Source organism: Pararge aegeria, chromosome 15 (assembly GCF_905163445.1).
Source record: "Pararge aegeria chromosome 15, ilParAegt1.1, whole genome shotgun sequence".
NCBI lineage: Eukaryota > Metazoa > Arthropoda > Insecta > Lepidoptera > Nymphalidae > Pararge > Pararge aegeria.
The window spans coordinates 3,656,116-3,676,489 of record NC_053194.1 but is presented as its reverse complement, the minus strand read 5'-3'; the positions used below and the strand labels follow the sequence as shown (position 1 = coordinate 3,676,489).

General features: G+C 37.1%; 2 protein-coding genes across 3 annotated transcripts in view; both read left to right on the top strand.

The window, feature by feature from the left end:
- Positions 1–20,374, top strand: part of LOC120629783 (serine proteinase stubble) — a 181,982-nt gene that overhangs the window by 155,654 nt on the left and 5,954 nt on the right. For both annotated transcript variants that reach the window (XM_039898824.1, XM_039898823.1), the window contains exons 4-7: positions 10,347–10,508; positions 11,496–11,915; positions 16,280–16,537; positions 17,981–18,173. In XM_039898824.1, coding sequence (XP_039754758.1) covers positions 10,347–10,508; positions 11,496–11,915; positions 16,280–16,537; positions 17,981–18,173 — 1,033 coding nt within the window. The remainder of the gene's footprint in view (positions 1–10,346; positions 10,509–11,495; positions 11,916–16,279; positions 16,538–17,980; positions 18,174–20,374) is intronic.
- Positions 13,078–15,721, top strand: LOC120629782. Its single transcript, XM_039898822.1, has 2 exons — positions 13,078–13,265; positions 13,573–15,721. Exons 1-2 carry the CDS (start codon positions 13,192–13,194, stop codon positions 15,620–15,622), a joined length of 2,124 nt encoding a protein of 707 aa, XP_039754756.1. The 5' UTR covers positions 13,078–13,191; the 3' UTR covers positions 15,623–15,721.

The following is a 20,374-nucleotide window of genomic DNA, read 5'->3' as shown; positions in this document are numbered from 1 at the left end:
GTACTTCATTCACAAATGAACTTAAGCTTGGTACATGGAAGATGTTCCGAGAGGATAAGCGGTGGTAGCCTAGTAGGCAAGGCTTCAGCTTCTTTTTCAGGTGAACCAAGTTCAATTCCTGGCACGCACATATAACTTTTTGCAGTTGAAATATCACTTGCGTTAACAGTAAAGAAAAGCTGCATGAGGAAACCTGCACGCCTGAAAGTTCTCCATAATGTGCTCAAGGGCCTATGAAGTTAACAAATCCCCACTAGGCCAGTTTGGTGGACTACGACCTAAAACGTGCACTGTAGTTGGCCGTTATTGTTATAACTATGATGATGACGATGCTGATTGGTGAGATTTAGACGGCCGAATGGCGCAGTGGGCAGCGACCCTGTTTTCTGAATCCAAGGCCGTGAGTTCGATTCCCACAACTGGAAAATGTGTGTGTGATGAACATGAATTTCTTTCAGTGTCTGGGTGTTTATATGTGTATTATAAGTATTTATGTATATTATTCATAAAATTATTCATCAGTTATCTTAGTACCCATAACACAAGCTACGCTTACTTTCGGGACAAGATGGCGATGTGTGTATTGTCGTAGTATATATTTATTTCTTTATAATTGGTATAAATGACTCAAGATATAAGAATCATTAAAATGTCCCTGTCAAATGTTGTAGTTGCAGTTAGTGTTTCGTTAACTACATACTCGTAACATTAACATGTGAAATAAGTTAAGTAGATACTTTATGAATGAATCCCTTATACATAATGCAACAAAATGCGTGAGTAAATAAAGTACGGAACGAATTACCGCACTTTCCCTTTTACCCATCCACAATTGTACATGACTTGTATTACAATAGCTTTGTTTGCATAACACAGTCTAGTCGAATGTCTACATTTAGTTAGATTACATCAAGATTAGCGCAAAGTATATTAAATAAAACCAAATTTCTATCAGGTATATGAATGCCTGATGCCTGAAGCGGTGATAGCCCAGTGGGTCGGACTTCGACTTCACTTTCGGGGGGACGCGTTCGAATCCCAGCAGGCGCCTCTAACTCTTCTAAGTTGCTTCAACGGTGAAGGAAAAAGTTGTGCGGTAACCAGCATATCTGAGAGTTTTCCTGAAGTTTTCAAAGGTGGAAGTCCACAAATGGCACGCGGACTACGGCCTTAACCCCTTCTCATTGTGGGAGAAGACCCCTGATTTGCGTACGGCCGGTAATGGGTCGATATGATGATGATGATAAAAAAAAATTTGAAATAAATAATGTTCTTAGCGTAATGTCGAAAGATAAATTTGTAAATCTCAAAGTCAAGTCCTCAAAAGTGTATGCCGCGAGTTTTGTCGCCTTACTACAGTATTGGCTCGCTCGCAATCGAGGAGTCTTTTACGAGTATGGAAATAATTGAACATCGGAGTAAAATGGATCTAATTTCCATTACGTTAAAGATCAAACTTGCCTACAATTCTTTGGCTCGGGCTTCACAAATCAGAAGTGCAGGATTTGCGACTCTAAAACTAGTGATATTATATCCTTTTTACTTTAACAATAATGCAACGTAAGTTTGCCGCAAGTCTTGTACTATACGGCTGTACACGATAATATGTGATTACCTGCTCTCATTACAGCTTAGGGATTAAGATGGGTTCAAGGATCGTTTAAAGCTATAGTCATACATTCCTTTGTAACTATATCTTGCGATACAGAAGCATCTAGTACCCTATGTCTGAAAATTCTCATTCTTATAAGAGGGAGGTGCCGGGCTCAATTTCCGGCGGGGGAAATTTGGGAATGTAAATTTTCGCTTTTGTTCTGGTCTGCCGTGCCGCGTAGAAACCTACTAGGGTCTAAGATATACCCCTAACAGATTAGCCCGCTACCATTTTTGACTGCATCTTCACTTTAGTTGGTAGTGGATTAAAAAAAAAGGGGATATAGTGAGTCAAATCAACCGCCAGACAAAGCAACGAAAGGTGTGATGGAATGCGGGATCGTTCTTTACGAAATTCAGCGCAAAGGTATATTTCTTGCATTTGGAACATTTTTAATCCTTGGAAAGCGACAGGCTCCCGCTCGCTCCTATTCTAGACACAGCCTTAATGATCCATCTGCCAAATGTGGCATACATTTGACTGACGGATCACTAAATCAAGCAGACGAAAGACACACTGCCACATTACTCGGTGGTTTAAAACTATCAAAAAGAAATGTCTGTTTCTACCGTGGTCCTTCAGAAGCTAGAATACTATTTTATTTAGTCGGATAACATGTAAGAAGAAAAAGATTTTATTCCATACTTATTTAATATGGAGGCTTGATTTTAAGTTTTGCTGTCTTCGATTGCGGCCCACTTAAGAATTATTTGTTTTTTCGCTTATATTTATTGGTTAATCGTTTCAAGCAGAAACGTTCGCATTTAATACATTAGTATGGAAGTAAGGAACACCTTGCGAATAAATTGCGCGGGCGAAGCTGCGTGTGAGTTTTTAATGATTTTTCCATCGTTCCCGCAGCCACGTTCGCGTTTATTTTAGTATGGAAATAGTACACTAATAACTCGCAGGGGTGATGCCACTAATGTATTTTTATTGCTTTCACGCAGCAAGGATCACATTTGTTACGTTAGTACAAAAGTAAAGAACTTAGACACGGACTATCGTCCCTTTCATTGAGTGAGATCATATATTGTCTTATATCGCAACGAATATCTTCCCACATACTTTCAGAACCGAACCTAATTTCACTCTACTCTACGCCTCTTGTTCTTTAGTACTACTTACATATGCATTAGTTCATTTACATTACTAATTAAGTTACACTAATAAGTTTGTTACACACAAATGTGGTATATACTATTTATTCAGTTTATTGTTATGTCTAACCTGTTAGGCATCTTAGACTGCATCATCACTTACCACCAGGTGAGATTGCAAACCTGTAAGCGGAACCGACCGGCAGCTGAACGCGCTCTACGGGGATGCCCCACCCATTACCTAACTACGAACTGGTACTAAAGATTTTTCAATATGAACACTAAATATAGTCCAGGTACTCGTGATCCGTAGTTTTACATCAACATCAAAATTCTAAATTCTATATTCAAATTCAAAATTTCTTTATTAATGTAGGCCTATCACAGGCACTTATGAGGCGTTCATACATTAATATATACATAATTGTAAGGAAATGGTGATACACCTAAAGCTACGAGGGTTCCAAACGCTCTGGTCAAAGAAGAGCCCACAACAAACTTAGCGGAGTAATTTTTTTTATTTTTTTATTATCAAACCATTATCACTTTAGGGCACGGGTCTCAGAACGAGAAGGCTTTAGACCGTAGTTTACCACGCTGGCCAAGTTCGTATTGGTAGACTCGACAAGCCATTATGAACATTATAGAGAACTTAGGCATAATGAGGTCTTTCCTTAGTCGAAAATGGTATTTCCTTAGTCGGATGAAGAATGCTACAGAAATTGTATCGACGTAACTTAGTAAGTTAATAGAAGGATTTAAATTATATATAGCGACTAGCGGACCCCAGCGCCATCTGTCGGGCTGATGAATCTAAACCATCCAGTGTGTCACCCCAACGCATACCCAAAAATTAATTCAAATCGGTCCAGCAGTTTAGGAGGAGTTCAGTGATATACACACGCACACAAGAAATATATATATAAAGATACAAAACGATTTTCAGTACACTTAAACTTCTATTAACACCACCTCAGTATAAGCATAAATTATATCTCATGGCATAAATTATATTCTTTCACCTTTAAGGCAATTATGCTCTGAACAATCTGCCTGCTGAAATCCGTGGAAGTAGTTCTCTTCCTATATTTAAGAGTCGCCTGAAGGACTACTTCCTCTCTTTGGGTGTTGGCAGTTGAAGTTGTTGGTTTATTACTGTCTGTAAATTATGTATTAAAATCTACTTTTATATATTATGTATATTATATAGTTACTAGCGGACCCCAGCGCCATCTGTCGGGCTGATTTGTGAATCTAAACCATCCAGGGTGCCACCCAAACGCATACCGAAAAGTTCATTCAAATCGGTCCGGCCGTTTAGGGGGAGTTCAGTGACATACACATGCACACAAGAAATATATATATAAAGATATAAATTATGTATATTCTTTACTTATATATAACGTATATTTATTTAAATTATCTATGTATTAGTATCTATATACATTTTAGTATTTATGTATGTATTACAACAATCTTGGCACTATCCCATTCTCTTGCTTTATGTCCTTTCTACAAAGGTTGCCTGTAAGAGATTGCTAGCAGCAATAAGGCCGCCTTTGCATGTCTATATTGTTTACTGTTTCATTAATGTTTCTTTTCCTATATAATAAATAAAGAAATAAATATACTACGACAATACACACATCGCCATCTAGCCCCAAAGTAAGCGTAGCTTGTGTTATGGGTACTAAGAAAGCTGATGAATATTTTTTTATGAATATAATACACATAAATACTTACAATATACAGATAAACACCCAGACACTGAAAAACATTCATTTTCATCACACAAACATTTTCCAGTTGTGGGAATCGAACCACTTTATCGACAAAGACGTGCTGCTTAGCGATATAGTATTCCGGTGCGATTTCGCTTAATAACCTGTTAGGGGTATGACTACCATACTCCCGAACAGATTAGCCCGCTACCATTTTAGTCTACATTATCTCCAGATGAGACTGCCGTTAAGGGCTAATATGTACCTGGGTCTGGGTCAGTGTCTGGGTGTTTATATGTATATTATAAGTATTTATGTATTTTATTCATAAAATTATTCATCAGTCATTTCAGTACCCATAACAAAAGCTACGCTCACTTTGGGGCTAGATGGCGATGTGTGCGTTGAGGCAGTATATAAATTATTTACTAAAAAAATAAATTGTTAACTGTAAGTTGTACCTAGAAAATAAAAAAATATCACTGTTATAGAAATAGACATATGACTGATACCCACCCGCAATTTCTTTGTTCGTTGTAAAGTCTATATTATTTATAAGTATCTTTTTTTGTAGGTATCTTTGACATTGATAACAAATAATAAAACAAACTTAATATACTTAACAAATTACACATAGTCTGTGTACCGGATATTGGGCAGACATTACACGTTTTCATTTTCCGTCGCAATATCCTGAAAACATTGTGAGTACAAAGTTCTAAAGGTTGTGTCACTTCCTGTGATTTCCATTTTCTTCAGCGGAAGCTCGTTTCTCGAGGAGATTGTGTCTACTTAAGGCCCATTTAGTAGCTTTTGACGTCAACGAATCGTGGCGTTCATTTTCATACCTACTTAGTACTAATATTACCTACATTAGTACTACTATATTATGTAATATACACTTATTTAAAAAAGCTAACGACAAACTCCCTAAAAAATGTTAGAAATCCAGAAAGATTGATCGTTTATAAACCTTCAAAGACCGCTACCTATTTAAAAAGCTGTTATGCAACGTGCATTTGGATCTTCAACCTGCTTCCACACCATACACATATTTTACCTCTGAAAAGATTCAAACCAGCTTTGAAAAAATGGCTCTTACAAAATTCAAAGAATTTTTCGTGCACAAAATTATTTGACTAGATATATAAACCTAATTCCCTATACTGACATTATACTTAATAGGTATTATGCTTTTTAATTTACCTCAATATTTGGACGTCGATGTGAACGACAAAATATGCGTAAAACACAAAATGATAACATCTATATATAAGTGTTTAGTAGGTACCATATTTTTCCCAAATAAAGAATTTGAATTTGGATTTGAATTTAGAGGCCACGTACACATTGTAATAAGCTTCGATATATAGTGTGGTAAATAGAACTGTTTTGTACCCATACTTATTCCCCGATTATATCCACTTACAAGGGATACAATTTACTGTCCACCTTACAAATCACAGCAACAGAGAATAGGAGAAGTTTACCCCCGTTTCATTATATTCATATTTCATTATTTACTACACGTACATGCAGGGCACGGGTCTCCTCCCACAATGAGAAGGGGTAAAGGCCGGTCAAAATTCGGTCCTTTCCCTGTGAAGAAAATTTCTTCTGCTCATACTAGCCGTGCAGTAGTTTCACTAATAATATTAATACAATACTTATACCTACATACATGTCTACGAACAACATCAACAGCCAATAACAATTCTGGACTAAATACCTCTCGCAACGGTAGGGTTTGCCCATAATCACCACGCTAGGAAGACTGATCGCAGTAGATGGCTGCGGCCCATTCAGCTTTATATTCCCTAAGTCGCCACGTACGACGCCCGTGGAAAAAGTAGGGGTACACCTCTGTTCTGATTCACCATTACCACACGGCACGAGGAACCCATACTTGTATATTATCCATAAAATACCTATTAAAGCAGCTATAGGAGTTGTAGGTAAGTCTATAAAAATGAAATATCGTATTTCCCACAGAAAATCCCATTTCCCACGTGTCCGTGTTAGAATTCATCAATCTCACGTATAAGCGGTTATTGCGCTCCGAAGCTAAATTTCCTATCAATAAGGCGTTTTCATATTGCCGACCAATCCTCTGCGACTTTGTGAAGTTATTTCGAATACACATCGAGTATGGATTCAAAAAACATTTTTAGGAATTTCGACAATCTGGTCTTATTGCTGGATTACTTTAGAAAGGAAATCTGTGTGCTGAAGTTCAGGCATTTGAATGTCAGTCAGTGAGCAAATTGGGGCTTATCCATATATTTATTTTAATAAATAAATCCCTTTAAACTTATCCATTCTTAAGCGCTTCATCTGGTGCGAACTCAAGCTGGTGTGAAGATGGTAACTTCAGATGAGGACAACTGTGACTGTTAAAAAAGGCTCAATCGTTTAGTGAAGTAAATAACATGTGCTGAAAAAAAGTTGAGATAAAAAAGGAAACCATCAACAAACTGATCATGTCACCCAAGGCCAAAAACCCCAAATGTTAAAAGTCATCGGCCTCACTACAAATTTCTTAAAACTTTACTCATCTGAATAAAACCCAATAACATGTTAACCAATGTTTTCAGCGGTTAAAAATGCGGTGATAGCTCGTGGATAAGGCTTAGGCATTATGTTCTGGCCGAGTTTAAGCCCCGGCACGCACCACTTACTTTTCGGAGTTATGCAATTTGAATATCATTTGCTTTAAACGGTGAAGGAAAATATCAGCAAGCCTGAGAGTTCTCCATAAGGTTCCCAAAGGCGTGTGAAGTCTAGCAATCCGCACTTGGCCAGCGTGGTAGACTACGCCCTTAGCCCTTCTCACTCTGAGAGGAGACCCGTGCCCTGTAGTGGGCCGAAAATGGGTTATTGATGATGATAATGATAAATGTTTTGAGTAGATATTATATTTAAGACAATAAAGTAGCAATGTTTTTTTTTCCATTCAGGAAATACCTTTACAGATACTTTAAGTTGGAAGCGTGATCTGAGGACGGTTTGAAATTTATTGTGCTCAAACCACCCTCTCTATACCTAAAAGTCTGTTTTACTACAACTAAGAAACGTGCCAATGGCTTTCCGATTAGTGGTCTGTACATAAGGGGTCAGCACTCCGTCAGGTTTAGAGAAAAGGTTATGACGTACCGTACGTAGTAGTAGAATGCAGAGCTTTATTGAATTGATTAATGTATTAATTCATATCAAACTCAACATAAGTACTTAATGAACCGCTTCTGTTGTGTGCAGATCGCTAAACTCAATTAAATTGATAACTTTTATTTGGTTATTAGTAAAAGAGGATAGCAATATTTATAGGTAGGTCAAGTTCGTTTACTTAAGACATTTGTGTACAACAAAATTGGAACTGATGTATTGATTTTTGATTAACTTTTCTGGACATTCCTCTAAACAGGTTACTAAACTAACAACAGAATTTAACATATTAACAGTCATCAGTAACACCGGTATTCTGCAAAATTCCATAAGGACTTTTAAAACGTCAATTAAAAAATTATTGATGTAGTATTTATTGATGACCCATTCTTACATATTTACTTCCATAATAATTGTGAGATGACGGTTTTTACTAAAGCTAGGAGTGTTAAAACTTTAGTCGAAGGAGAAGCCAACAACAGTTTTAGCGGGTACTTTTTTTTTTAATCAGAAGGCGAATCTAGTGAGAAAAAAACGGTGCCAATTGGCCATTGGGTAGAACTTCGACTTCACTTTCGGTCAGAGTGAGTTTGAATTCCAGCACCTCTAACTTTTCTAAGTTATGTTTTAGGAATTAAAATATCACTAGCGTCAACGGTGAAGGAAAACATCGTGAGGAAACCTGCATGCCTGAGAGTTTTCCATTATGCTCTCTCTCTATAGATTGTGGTAACCCGTGCAGTGTTTTCACGCATGCTCGGAGAGTGGATACAACAATGGGAGGGGAATATACCTTCATTTTGTTCTATTCCTGTGGAAAAAATATCTCCTGTCCATGTGGACATATTTTGTTCTTTAATTTAAGAACCTTGTCATTAAATAAAAAAAATCCAAAATTTTACAGTACAAGCTGTTCCATAAAATAAACGCAGACCAAGTTATGGGTTTCTATGAATTTATTTTTACAACTTTTTCAATGGGTGAAGTATTTCGCATTGCAAACTCTTATGGACAAAGACGTTTGAAAGCTATGCCCTTATGTCTCTGGGTTAGTGGGAAAACATTTTTCATCCTCATAATAGCGATATCAGCCGAACACCAAATCGACATAACTCACACTGTAAAATTTTCAATTTAAACCCTATTTCTTCAACAGCAAAGTGCGAATTAGAGGTTTTGATTAAAATATATTTTTGAGACGTCAAGCGGATTCCATAATAGATTGGTATTTACGGAGAATTTCTCAGCCTCCACCGTTGGGAGTTAATGGAAAATGAAATGGACATTTCCCATAGAAGCATTAGATTTCTGAATTCCCAGTGGATAATCTTGGATTAATATTGGTTTAGGCGCTCGACCTTTCATCTCCTTTGAACTCTGAAATAATTTTCTGAAATCACATCTACCTTTTTGGGGTTCCGAATCTCATATTCATCCGCAGCGTATTAACGTTCCACTGCCGAGCACAGGCCTCGTCTTTCAGAGGAGGGACGGTTTTTAGAGCATGGACCCACCACACGGCTCCAATGCGGGTTGGTGGGCTATATACTATTATCACAAAGGTATGATAATAATCGGGACCGACGGCTTAACGTGCTCCCCGAGGCACGGGGATGATGTCAAGATCTGGAGATGATTTCCTTACACCTCGGCTAATACTAAAAATTATATAACAAGAAAATACGAAATACTTATTTCTTAATGGAATAATGGAACCCTTATAGGCTCACTTTGTCCGTCTGTCTTTGGATTGTAGTTTACCATGTCAAGTAGGTTGACATAAAACGAAAAAAAAAATTAGCATATTCTAAAAGTGTGTTTTTTCCGTTTTTAATTTACAGTACCAAATCTCTGTTAGTTTGCAAAGCGAAAAATCTTGCGTTCCGAGATGTTTATATGAAATCTAAAAATTTGTTTCAATTTCATTAAGACGTGAATTACCTGCACTTGTCACACAAACCATTTTTATAAACTCTTTAATGGCAAAAATGCAATATCTTTAATTACTTAATTATAAATCTACTTTTAAAAAAATCTTATATAATTATAATATTTTTTATCTAAAATTGACTTCATTGAAAAATGTTATTTTCTTTACTAGTAACGCCATCTAACAAAAGATTTGATAAATAAATTAAAACTGAAAATTCGCCGGTTTCAGTTAGAGAGAACGCACTCGCTTGTTCAACGCCGGAATAGTACGTATTTTTGATCCATAACAATAGGTGGCGTTACTTAAATATGATGAGACAAGATATAACTATTATTTCACCACTATGATATTTTATAAATTAAATTCAATTATTAGTTAGAATAAAATAGCGTATAGAATAGAATAGCTTTATTTGCCAAATATGACATGGTTAACAGGTTGATAAATGTACATTATGTTATTTATGTTACATTATGTTGTACACACGTGTAAAATACGACGATTTTAATTACAATTGCGAGTCCGATACGAATATTACGATTAAAAAAAGGTTCTGTTGAAGTGTGATAAAACACTGCATATTCCGATGTTACGCTACTGTGAATTTATGTATGTTTTTCTGCACTTTTGTGTGGTTTTGTGTGGTATGCAATAAAAAGCGTACCTATCTGTTCACTCATTCTTTTCACTCCTTTTTTTCCATTCATTCATTCTTTCATTCACCCATTCTTGAATACATGAATTCACTCATTCATTCAATCGATTTTTGCTTGCAGGTTATCAAATGTCGCGCAAGTCGTGCTCGGTGGGCGGTGCGAGGGGCGCATGCATGTGGGTGCAGGAGTGCAACCGAGTGGGCGGAATTCACGCCGGGGTTTGCGTGGACGGCTTTATGTTCGGCTCATGCTGCCGACTGCCGGACCGGCCCGTTGTCGAAGGTCTGTTTCTTTTACTTTTCTTTATGTTAATCTATTTATTCGGATCCAGCTTCCTTTATGCCGATGCCACTTCAGCTTCGCGACAAGTAAAGCTAAGTCGGTAGCTTGGGTTCTACGGATCTCCGCATTGCTGATTTAATCATATTGATATACTCCTAGCATAGGTCTCCGTCGCCCGTAAGTCAATAAGTCATTCATAAGACAAGTGCTCAAGCATGCTCTTGCAGTTCTATATGATATAGAAATCTTAATAACAGTTTCTTGTTTTTAAAATTTCTATGGTATTATATACCTACATTCTCACCTTATAATATTTAATACATACGATAGTTACCATTTAAAAAGTAGCGGTCCCCCGCGGCTTCGCCTGCATAAAATTTCTGATAAGATCCCCATAAAAAATTCTTTCACTATTCTACACAATACCCTGGACCCACCGTATCGCTCTACCCGCCTTAGGGTAGAGTGACGTTTAATAGCCTTTAACCATTGAAGTCGTTGAGTTTATCCGTCTTCAAGAATTGGGCTATAAAATGCAATTGATTATTTTTAATCGGTCTGATAGTTTCGTGCGGTCTGACTATAACCTTTCATCCCCTCGCCCTTTTTAACCCCCTTGGGAACGATAATTTGAAAAGTTTAAATATACTTTTATTGCTTAGGTAATTTTGTCCAAATAAGATTATTAAAATGGTAGGGAGTTCCAGATATTAGCGCGTTCAAAAAAACAAGCTCGTAAACTTTATCAATAATAATTATTATTATTATTTATTTTCAGGCAATAGTCCCATATAATAGATTTGTTTTAAAGAATAACGACAATAATAATAAAGCTAATGCAGATGAAAAAATGTAATTTACTAAAACCTAATATTATATGGTATATAATTGATTTTAATAAATGTTTTGAAGACAATACTTCGGAAAACTTGAGGAAAAACAGTATTAATAAAAGTAACATAAAACAGCATAACTCTTATTTTCCAGAAACACCGGCTCCAGTAACGATTACGGAGCGGCCCTATACAGCTCCAACAAGTACCACCTCCAGCACAACACAAGCACCAGTCGAGCCTTCGACGACGACCGCCAGACCAACCATCCAGACCGACGTGCGACCGTCGTTCATGACCAAGCCCATAGATGGCGCTCCTACATACAGCTATCGCCCTCCAGAAATAAACCTACCCTCAGCAGGCAGTTTCGAAACAAACAGCGGACATAATAGTGATAATATAGTTAATAAAATAACATATAACAGTGTAAATAAGTACCAAAATGCACACAGGCCGAGCGGTGATGTGGAAACTAGTCCCCACAACAAAATTTCGTCTAGTCTTAGCATAATGCAGGGGGCGCGACCTATGGCCGTGTCGGAGCAACACGCGGAGAACAGTATTCCTTCAGGTAATTACCACTTAGTTTCAGTCAGTACATATAGATGGCGCTGTATAAAGGTTTCCTATTTATCTTTAAAAAAATCTTATTATTATAACTGCCTCATTCAGTTTGTTCGAATGCAAAACCCGAGGTTCTAAATTTGATTCTGAGACCTTTAAGTTTCTCTCTTTGTAAGCTAACATGTAATTACTATACTTGTATTGACCAATTCGCTACACTGAGTAAGAACTTCGTGAATATGAACACAATTGCCGTTTAGCGCAGTGGGCGGCGACCCTGCTTTCTGAGTCCAAGGCATGATGTGAACATGAATGTGTTTATTTGTATAAGTATTTATGTATACTTATTACCTATTAATTTTTTAAAGTAGTACAGCTTTTTCTGACAAAGTTCGTCCGGGGAAGTACCTACTATCGCCATGCTTATATCTGCCGCTAAGCAGCATTGTTGCAATGCTGTGTTACGGGCGTGGGGAGGTTGTCGGTGTAATTACAGGAATATGACGCTTAACAACTACGACTCAAATTGATGGACACAGGGCGACATGTTGCAGGACGTACTCCTTGAATGCCCTGTGAATTGCTGCTCTGTTTATACGCGATGGTTTTGCACTTACCACCACTTACCATCTGATTGGTCAATCAATTATAACTGGCGCAGTAAGCGGCCCTGCTTTCTGAGTCCAAGGCCGTGGGTTCGATTCCCGCAAATGCAAAATGTTTATGTGAACATAAGTGTTTTCCAGTGTCTGAGTGTTTATCTGTATATTATAAGTATATATTCATAAAATATTCATCAGTCATCTTTAGTACCCATAACACAAGCTACGCTTACTTTGGGTATAGATGGCGTTGTGTGTATTGTCGTAGTATATTTATTTATTTATTTTAATTATAACTATAAAAAAAAAAAATCAGCCATCCTAGTACCCATACATAACTCAATCTACGCTTAATTTGGGGCTAGATGGCGATGATATTTTCGTAGTATATTTATTTATTTAAAAAGAGCTATTTTCTTATTATTATTATTAATATATTATTTCACCAATTCATTATCTACATATCGACCCACCCACAATGAGAAGGGGTTAAGGCGGAAGTCCACCACGCTGGCCCAGTGCGGTGCGGCGATAATCACCAATTATAATGTTTAAATTATTTAGGGGAGACCGAGGGGATTTGAAACAAAGGTGATTTGAAACAGTAAAGATTTCTCCGAACTTAAAACCGTTAGCGAGTTGGCAACGTCGCTTTTCAACCACTTTCCTCCGCCCGCTGACATGTCAGTTCGCGTCGTTGGCGTAAGTCGCGCGGTTGTGGGGTTATGCGTGCCATGTGACAAAAATCGTGAAAAGTAAGTTTTTGACGTATTTTTACGATACCTATATTTTAATACGGGGTTTTGTATTTTGCTTTAAGTTATATTTGTTCTGAAAGCTCATTAACTAAAGATTATTATATATATTTGGTACAATTGATTTCTGTGTATTTGCTTGTTGATTGTGGATTAAATAAAAATTGGGAGGTTTTTTCTTACTGAGGAGAATTGAAACAGGCTGTTTCAACGGTCCTCGTTTTCAATTTTATATCAGAAAGTCAATAAATAACGCGATCAAAATTGTTTTTTTATTCGTTGTTTTATTTTGTTTATTTTGTTTTAGCATGCCTACTGATTATAAAAGAAAGACCGATAGAGGTATGGCGAGTCGCGAAATATATGATCTCGCCGCAGAAGAGGTAACTTTGCGACAGAAAACTTACCGTGACGCGGCTTCGAGTTACAACCTGAACCATACCTCCCTCTACAGGTATATGAAAAAAAAAACTTCTTATGAAGCTAACGAAACGGCGAATGCTCCAACGGTTGGATATCCCGAAAAGACTGTTTTTACAGCTTCAGAGGAGAAGGTACTCTGTGATTATCTTTTAAACTGCGCTGCTGCTAACTTCGGCCTAAGAACTAAGGAAGCCAGAACTTTTGCATATAGGTTGGCTATAGAATATAACAAAAAAATTCCTTCTTCTTGGACAAATCATGAAATGGCTGGAGAGGTTTGGCTTCGATCTTTTATGAAACGTCATCCTGTTCTTTCTCTGAGACTACCTCAACCTACAAGTATCGCTCGAGCTACAAGTTTTAACAGAACAAACGTGCAACTTTTTTTTCAAAATTATACCGCAGTAGTTGACAAACACAAGTTGCAAGGGAAGGATATATGGAACGTTGACGAATCTGGCATCACAACTGTTCAGAAACCAGACCGCGTTATTGCCCGACGAGGACAGAAACAAGTGAGTGCCATGACTTCTGCAGAGAGGGGAACATTGGTTACTATAGCACTAGCAGGAAATGCCCTTGGGAATCACATACCCCCGATGTTCATCTTTCCGCGGAAAAGATTTAATGATCACTTTATACGCGATGGACCTTCTGGATCAGTTGGCACTGCGAATGGGTCAGGGTGGATGCAAGAAGAAGACTTCTATGTATTTCTTAAATTTTTCAAAGAACAAATTAGGCCATCAAAAGAAAATAAAGCACTATTGTTATTAGATAATCACGCTTCACACACAGCAGTTAAAAATATCGAGTTCTGCAAGGAAAATGGCATAGTTCTATTGACTTTTCCACCTCACTGTACCCATAAGTTGCAGCCCATGGACAGAGCCGTTTTTGGGCCAGTGAAAAAAGCAGTTAACACTGCTTGTGACAATTGGATGCGGTCTAATCCAGGAAAAGTAATGTCCATCTATGATATTCCTGGGATAGTGAAAACATCGTTTGATAAAGCTGTCACACCGCGCAATATATCTTCCGGATTCATCCATACCGGACTCTGGCCAGTTAACACTGATATATTCCAGGACTCTGATTATCTTCCAAGTCAAATTACTGATCGTCCTTTGACAACTTCCGTTAATCCTGGTTCATCCGGCTCCAACTTAGTGGAAATTTCAAGAATTGAAGAACCCGCGCCCTGTCCTACTTCTAGCACAAGCGATGAACGTCCTCTTGCAAACAGTATTTTACATGATTCTCGTACTCCAAGTCCATCAATCTTAAATTTACCGGCTACTCCTCCTCAAATCAGCTACGAAACAGAAGACGTACCCAAGTCTGCAGAAAACCCTGAAAATTCACCTGATCTGGCGATATCTGAAGTAATGCTTAATACTATTAAAATGCCTTCAACCACTGTATCAGTTGTTCCCTCCACAGCCTTTACATCTGATATAATACCTGTAGCATCACGAGATATTTCAGTTACTGTGACAGCTATTCCATTCTCACCTGAAACTCTTAGACCCTTGCCAAAAGCTCCACCAAGGAAAGGAAATCCAACAAATAGACGCAAAGTGAAATCCGCTATCTTAACCGACACTCCGGTGAAAGATGAACTAGCTGCAATCGAAGCAGCTAGAGCGGCTAAGAGAAAGGTGAAAAAACCTAACTTTAAAGAAACAAAAACAAAAAAAATATCAAAACTAGGCACTAAAATTAAAAAGATGAAGGTTTTCAAGAAACAAAGAGGAAACGAAGACAGTGAAGAAGAACAAGAAGAATCCTTTTGTCTTTGCTGTTTTGAGCCATATTCAAATAGCAGAGCCAAAGAAAAATGGGTGCAATGTCTTGATTGCAAAAACTGGGCTCATGAAGCTTGCACCGGTGGAGAACTTTCTTATGTTTGCCACAACTGCTTGTCAGATTGATGTTTTTTATTTTCATGAAAAAAAAATTTTTGCTCTTTGTGTGATTATTGTAAGTTAAGTTTTTGAAGAAATATTGTTCAAGACTGATTGTTATACTTAAGAAACAACTGATAGTTTTAGTTCTTTATGTCATAGTTTTAGAATATATATATATAAGAATGTAAAACATTTTCTTTATCTGACCGTTATTTTACTGTTACGAATAGATACTTGTTAGTATACGTTATGATACTTGTTTTGTTAATTATTAGTTTTTGATGCTGTAGTTACCTACATAAGTTCAAAATATTAATAAAAAAGTTTGTTTTGCTCTTGAAATGTTTTACTTTACTTAATACCTTTAAATTATGTCATCATTTTTATTTTACAGCCCTTAATACTTCTCAAATATTATATGTTTCAACACTCCTCGACTCCTGTTTCATCTTACCTCGGTATGAGGGGAGTTGAAACAAGTTGACTTGTTACGTTTAAGTCCTTTTTTGACTATAATATTTAACGCTTACAATTTCTTTAAGTTAGTCATTGGTAAGTGTAAAGAATTACCTGTCGATTGATACTAATTTCATACAATTTCTGTCTATAGTATTTGGTGTATGAAACAAATTGTCAAAATGGTTTCAACTCCCCTCGGTCTCCCCTACTTAATATTTTCAGCACACATGATGTCACGGCCGAGTAACATGAACACAATCCACTGGCAGGCAACGACCGAGCCCTCCTTTATAACAAAACCGAGACCGAACTGGGAGAAACCGGCGGGGAAACCTAAACCGACTAAGAAATTCACCACCACTACAAGCAAACCTCACAAAAACTACTTGAAGCCAAAGGATCCAGCTATGAATATGATCAATAAAACTGACGATTCAACTTCTGCGCCTACACAAACGACGGCTGCGACGAATAATGTTGGTAAGCATGTCTGAGGCTTTTCTATCTAAATAAAATGTTCTAGATCTTATTTCTAGATAAAATCTTTATTGTATATCATGCAATAAAGATTTTATCTAAGTACCTACTGGTAAATATGCGTTCAAGGACGCTACGTTTTTTTGTGATTTTCTATTATTTCCGAGTTAAGTATACAATGTGTAAATGAAAACCGAAATATATACTTCACACGCTTTAGATTCACGCTTTAGATTTTTTACTGCATCTGAGACTTATCTGTGAAACTGAAACGCTAATAGTTTTTAAGTAAACCACTGCCATAGTTTTTACTAAAAAAAAAAACAATTACATGCAAAAGTATGGTACCTACTCGTTTCGTACAGTATTTCGACGTTTACATATGTGACAGAAGTCAATTATGCAAACTATTATAAAGGTACCTGTCGGGTAGTTTAGGTACTATGCGCGTGTCGGTCTTTTACCTTCAATAGGGTTGACATAAGTGAAGACTTAAAACTTTTTGAATTGGTCCGTATGGAAAAATTAATATGCTTCTTTTGTTTTAACGGTTTTACATGGTGATTCCCAATGAGATATACTTATGCATCCTTCAACAGTATTTCGTAATTCAGTTACAAGTAGTATACAAATATAATAATATTTAGTTTCAAGTGCAATTAGATTTTTTATTATATATTATATATATAATAGTGAGAAGTTGAGAGGTTGTGACAACTGTGTTCTGATCTGCCGTCACCACACGGTAGAGGTAGCTTAGACATTTTTTTCTATTGGGAAAATGTACAAAAATATTTTTTTTTTTTCGCTGTCGTGAAAAGCTTTTGTAGCTTTTACTTTCAAAGCCGAGTGGTGTTCAGCACTTACAATGGTCATCTGGTCCTTTAGTATTACGGGTTCAGCGAAGCGATTATTTAGGGTATTATTCGAGAAACAGGACGTTATCGAAAAATCAACAATACGCCCATATAATTATTTTTCTGATTCAGAATTAGCGTCTGTTAAATTCTAGTTCTAGTCATATCTTCTTATCTTAGAGTTATAGTATATGTGTAGTGTTTGCTGGGGAATTTATAATTTCTCTGGTCTGGATGGGTGGCCATGGCTTTCACCCAACCGATAGCAATTTAGAATCGCTTTCAACCAGTTGAGATTACAGTCAGGGCTAACTTGTAAAATACTACGAAATTCCAAAAAAAGCGTAACTAAATCTTGAGTTGCATTACATTAATAATACAACTAACTGGCAAAGGATATAGAATATACGCGAATGGTACATAACCGAGAGGACGGACCGTAAAAAATTCGTTCGATGAGTCCCCTCGTCGGGAGCAGGAGGACAGATCACACTTTTTATTCCTATCAGAGGGGACAGAACGGGGAAATAGATAGGAATATTCCACACGTTTTGATCTACTTTAAACCCCTTGTTTTAAAACATTCCAGAATGTGGTATGACAGCAATGTGGCCCCGACCCGAGACCCGTATCATGGGCGGAAAGGACTCCAGCTTCGGGCGATGGCCGTGGCAAGTGTCTGTTCGCCGCAACTCTTTCTTCGGCTTCTCCTCAACGCACAGATGTGGAGGCGCCATCATCAACGAGGGCTGGATCGCCACTGCTGGGCATTGCGTTGATGAGTTAGTATCTTTATGATTGAATAAACACCTCGGTCTTAATAACAATCGGTACGAGTTACGAGTGTGCGTGACTAACACCTATGATACACGCACATTACCATCATACCGGTTCTCGCTTGCTGCCGAAAGCGGCGGTGGTCAAGTGAAGCATTTCGCGCAATTTGTTTACGTTTACGTACGCAAGCCGCGCGACACTTACATGTAACAAACAAGTACCTTTTTAGGCACTTGTCTCACCGGCAACGATTAACGAGTAACGAGTAGAGCTAGAACTAGAAACGAGTTAGCGAGACGCGGGGAGCGAGTGCGTAGTTCCGATATTTGTGTAGCTCGTCTATAAGCGAGTGTGTGTTGTCTTTCATGGCTCTTGTCGCTCAGCGACAAACTAGTGAAGCGAGTGCCCTTGTCTTTTCAATTTTTTTGTATAAAGCAGAAATATCCACAAATATTTCGCAATTTACTTATAAGTGGTGTAATTTAACATAATTTTAAGATGTTATGAGTTGCTTATTGTAATTATGCTGTATATTTTAAAAGGTGCCTTGGCCTTTAAGTAAATGTTATCTTGTGTTTTACTATTTGTGTCGTATGCAAGCATATATGGTTCTGTAAAATGATATTGATCAATAAAGAATTTCTTAAATAAAATAAATAAAAATAATAATAACAATCGGTGCATAACGTCAGATTAGCTCCATCATCATCATCATATCGACCTACAGTGAGGGCACGGAACCTACAGTGAGAAGGGTTTAGCTCTCTACTAATGTAATAAAACAAAAAGTATGTCTATTTATTTGTTTCGTTGTTTTTTTCTTATGTTAAGCTGAGCAACTGCACCGATATTGATAAAATTCGGCACGTAGGTATTACAGCTTGTATCCCGAAGGATACTTTTTACCCCGAAAAATCACCAGGGTAACTTTCACAGGGTATTAAGAAAGTACAGGCTACTTTGTTACTCGTAGCTTCAAAGCTACACCAATATTGGCGAAATTTACGTAGAGATAGCTTGCATCCTGGGGTCGGGTTTGGGACATTCTTTATACCCGGAAAACCAGACCCGATTAATCGAATCCAAAATCTTTAGATAGATTTAATTTAATAGTGCTATCCTTATCTCCTGGGCAGATTAAGATTATATTAGAAGATAGAGAGTGTTTGATATCGTTACCATATATCATAATTAAAAAACCTTATTAAAAAAGTAATATTTTTAACAAGAATATTTAACTTATTTGATTTGACGTAAATCAGTCATTTATGAGTTAGAGTGAGTGAGTTTATTTTAGAACACCGGCCTACTGCAGGGCATGGGTCTCTTAGAGTGAGATGGGTTCAGATAGAATTGTAATTCGTGTGCGGTGTACCGCACTGGCCAAGTGCAGATTGGTAGAATTTACATGTGTCTTTGAAAATATTATGTTATGCGTGCACGGTAACATTATATTGTTGTTATCATAACCCGTGACTCTCAGTTGGAGAAGTGTTCCTTCAAAGACAAAATGAGTTGCATTTATAATCGTAACTCCGAAAAGTTAGAGGTGTGTGCCTGATCGAACTCGTTTCCCCCGAGAAGGAGTTACTGTGCTATCATAGCTTTTTAAAGACATTTGGCCTGATAAAAAAAAAAGGAATTTTTATACTCTTTGTGAAAATTTTAATTAGAACGTATTTTGTTAAAATACCTGAAACTTCTTGGAACGTTAATTTTATGTATCTATAACTTTAATGTAATTAGAGAATGTTAGCTCAGCCATGCAACGCAGAAATGTTGCAGCAAGCATTCTTGTTAAAATTCCATACTCGCGTGGATAAACTGTATAATAAGCGGATGTTAACTTTTAAAGCAAATACGAAAGGATAAGATTAAGGGCTCGCTCTTACTAGGAAATAAAAGTAAACGAAAAGGCCAAATTGTAAGTTTCAGCTACCCACCCCGCTGTTTGCGTAATAAACACACAAACGACCATAATTCAACTGTGACTGAACAGTTTCGTATGACATAATTATTTCAATACTTTGCTTTGTTAAATTGTTTATACGTTAACATTAATGTTTTACAGTTTCCGGGTATAATAAGTATTTATGTGTATTATATTCATAAAAATATTTATCAGCTATAAATATTTACACAAGCTTCGCTTACTTTGGGTCTGGATGGCGATGTGTGTGTTGTCGTAATATATTTATTTATTTGT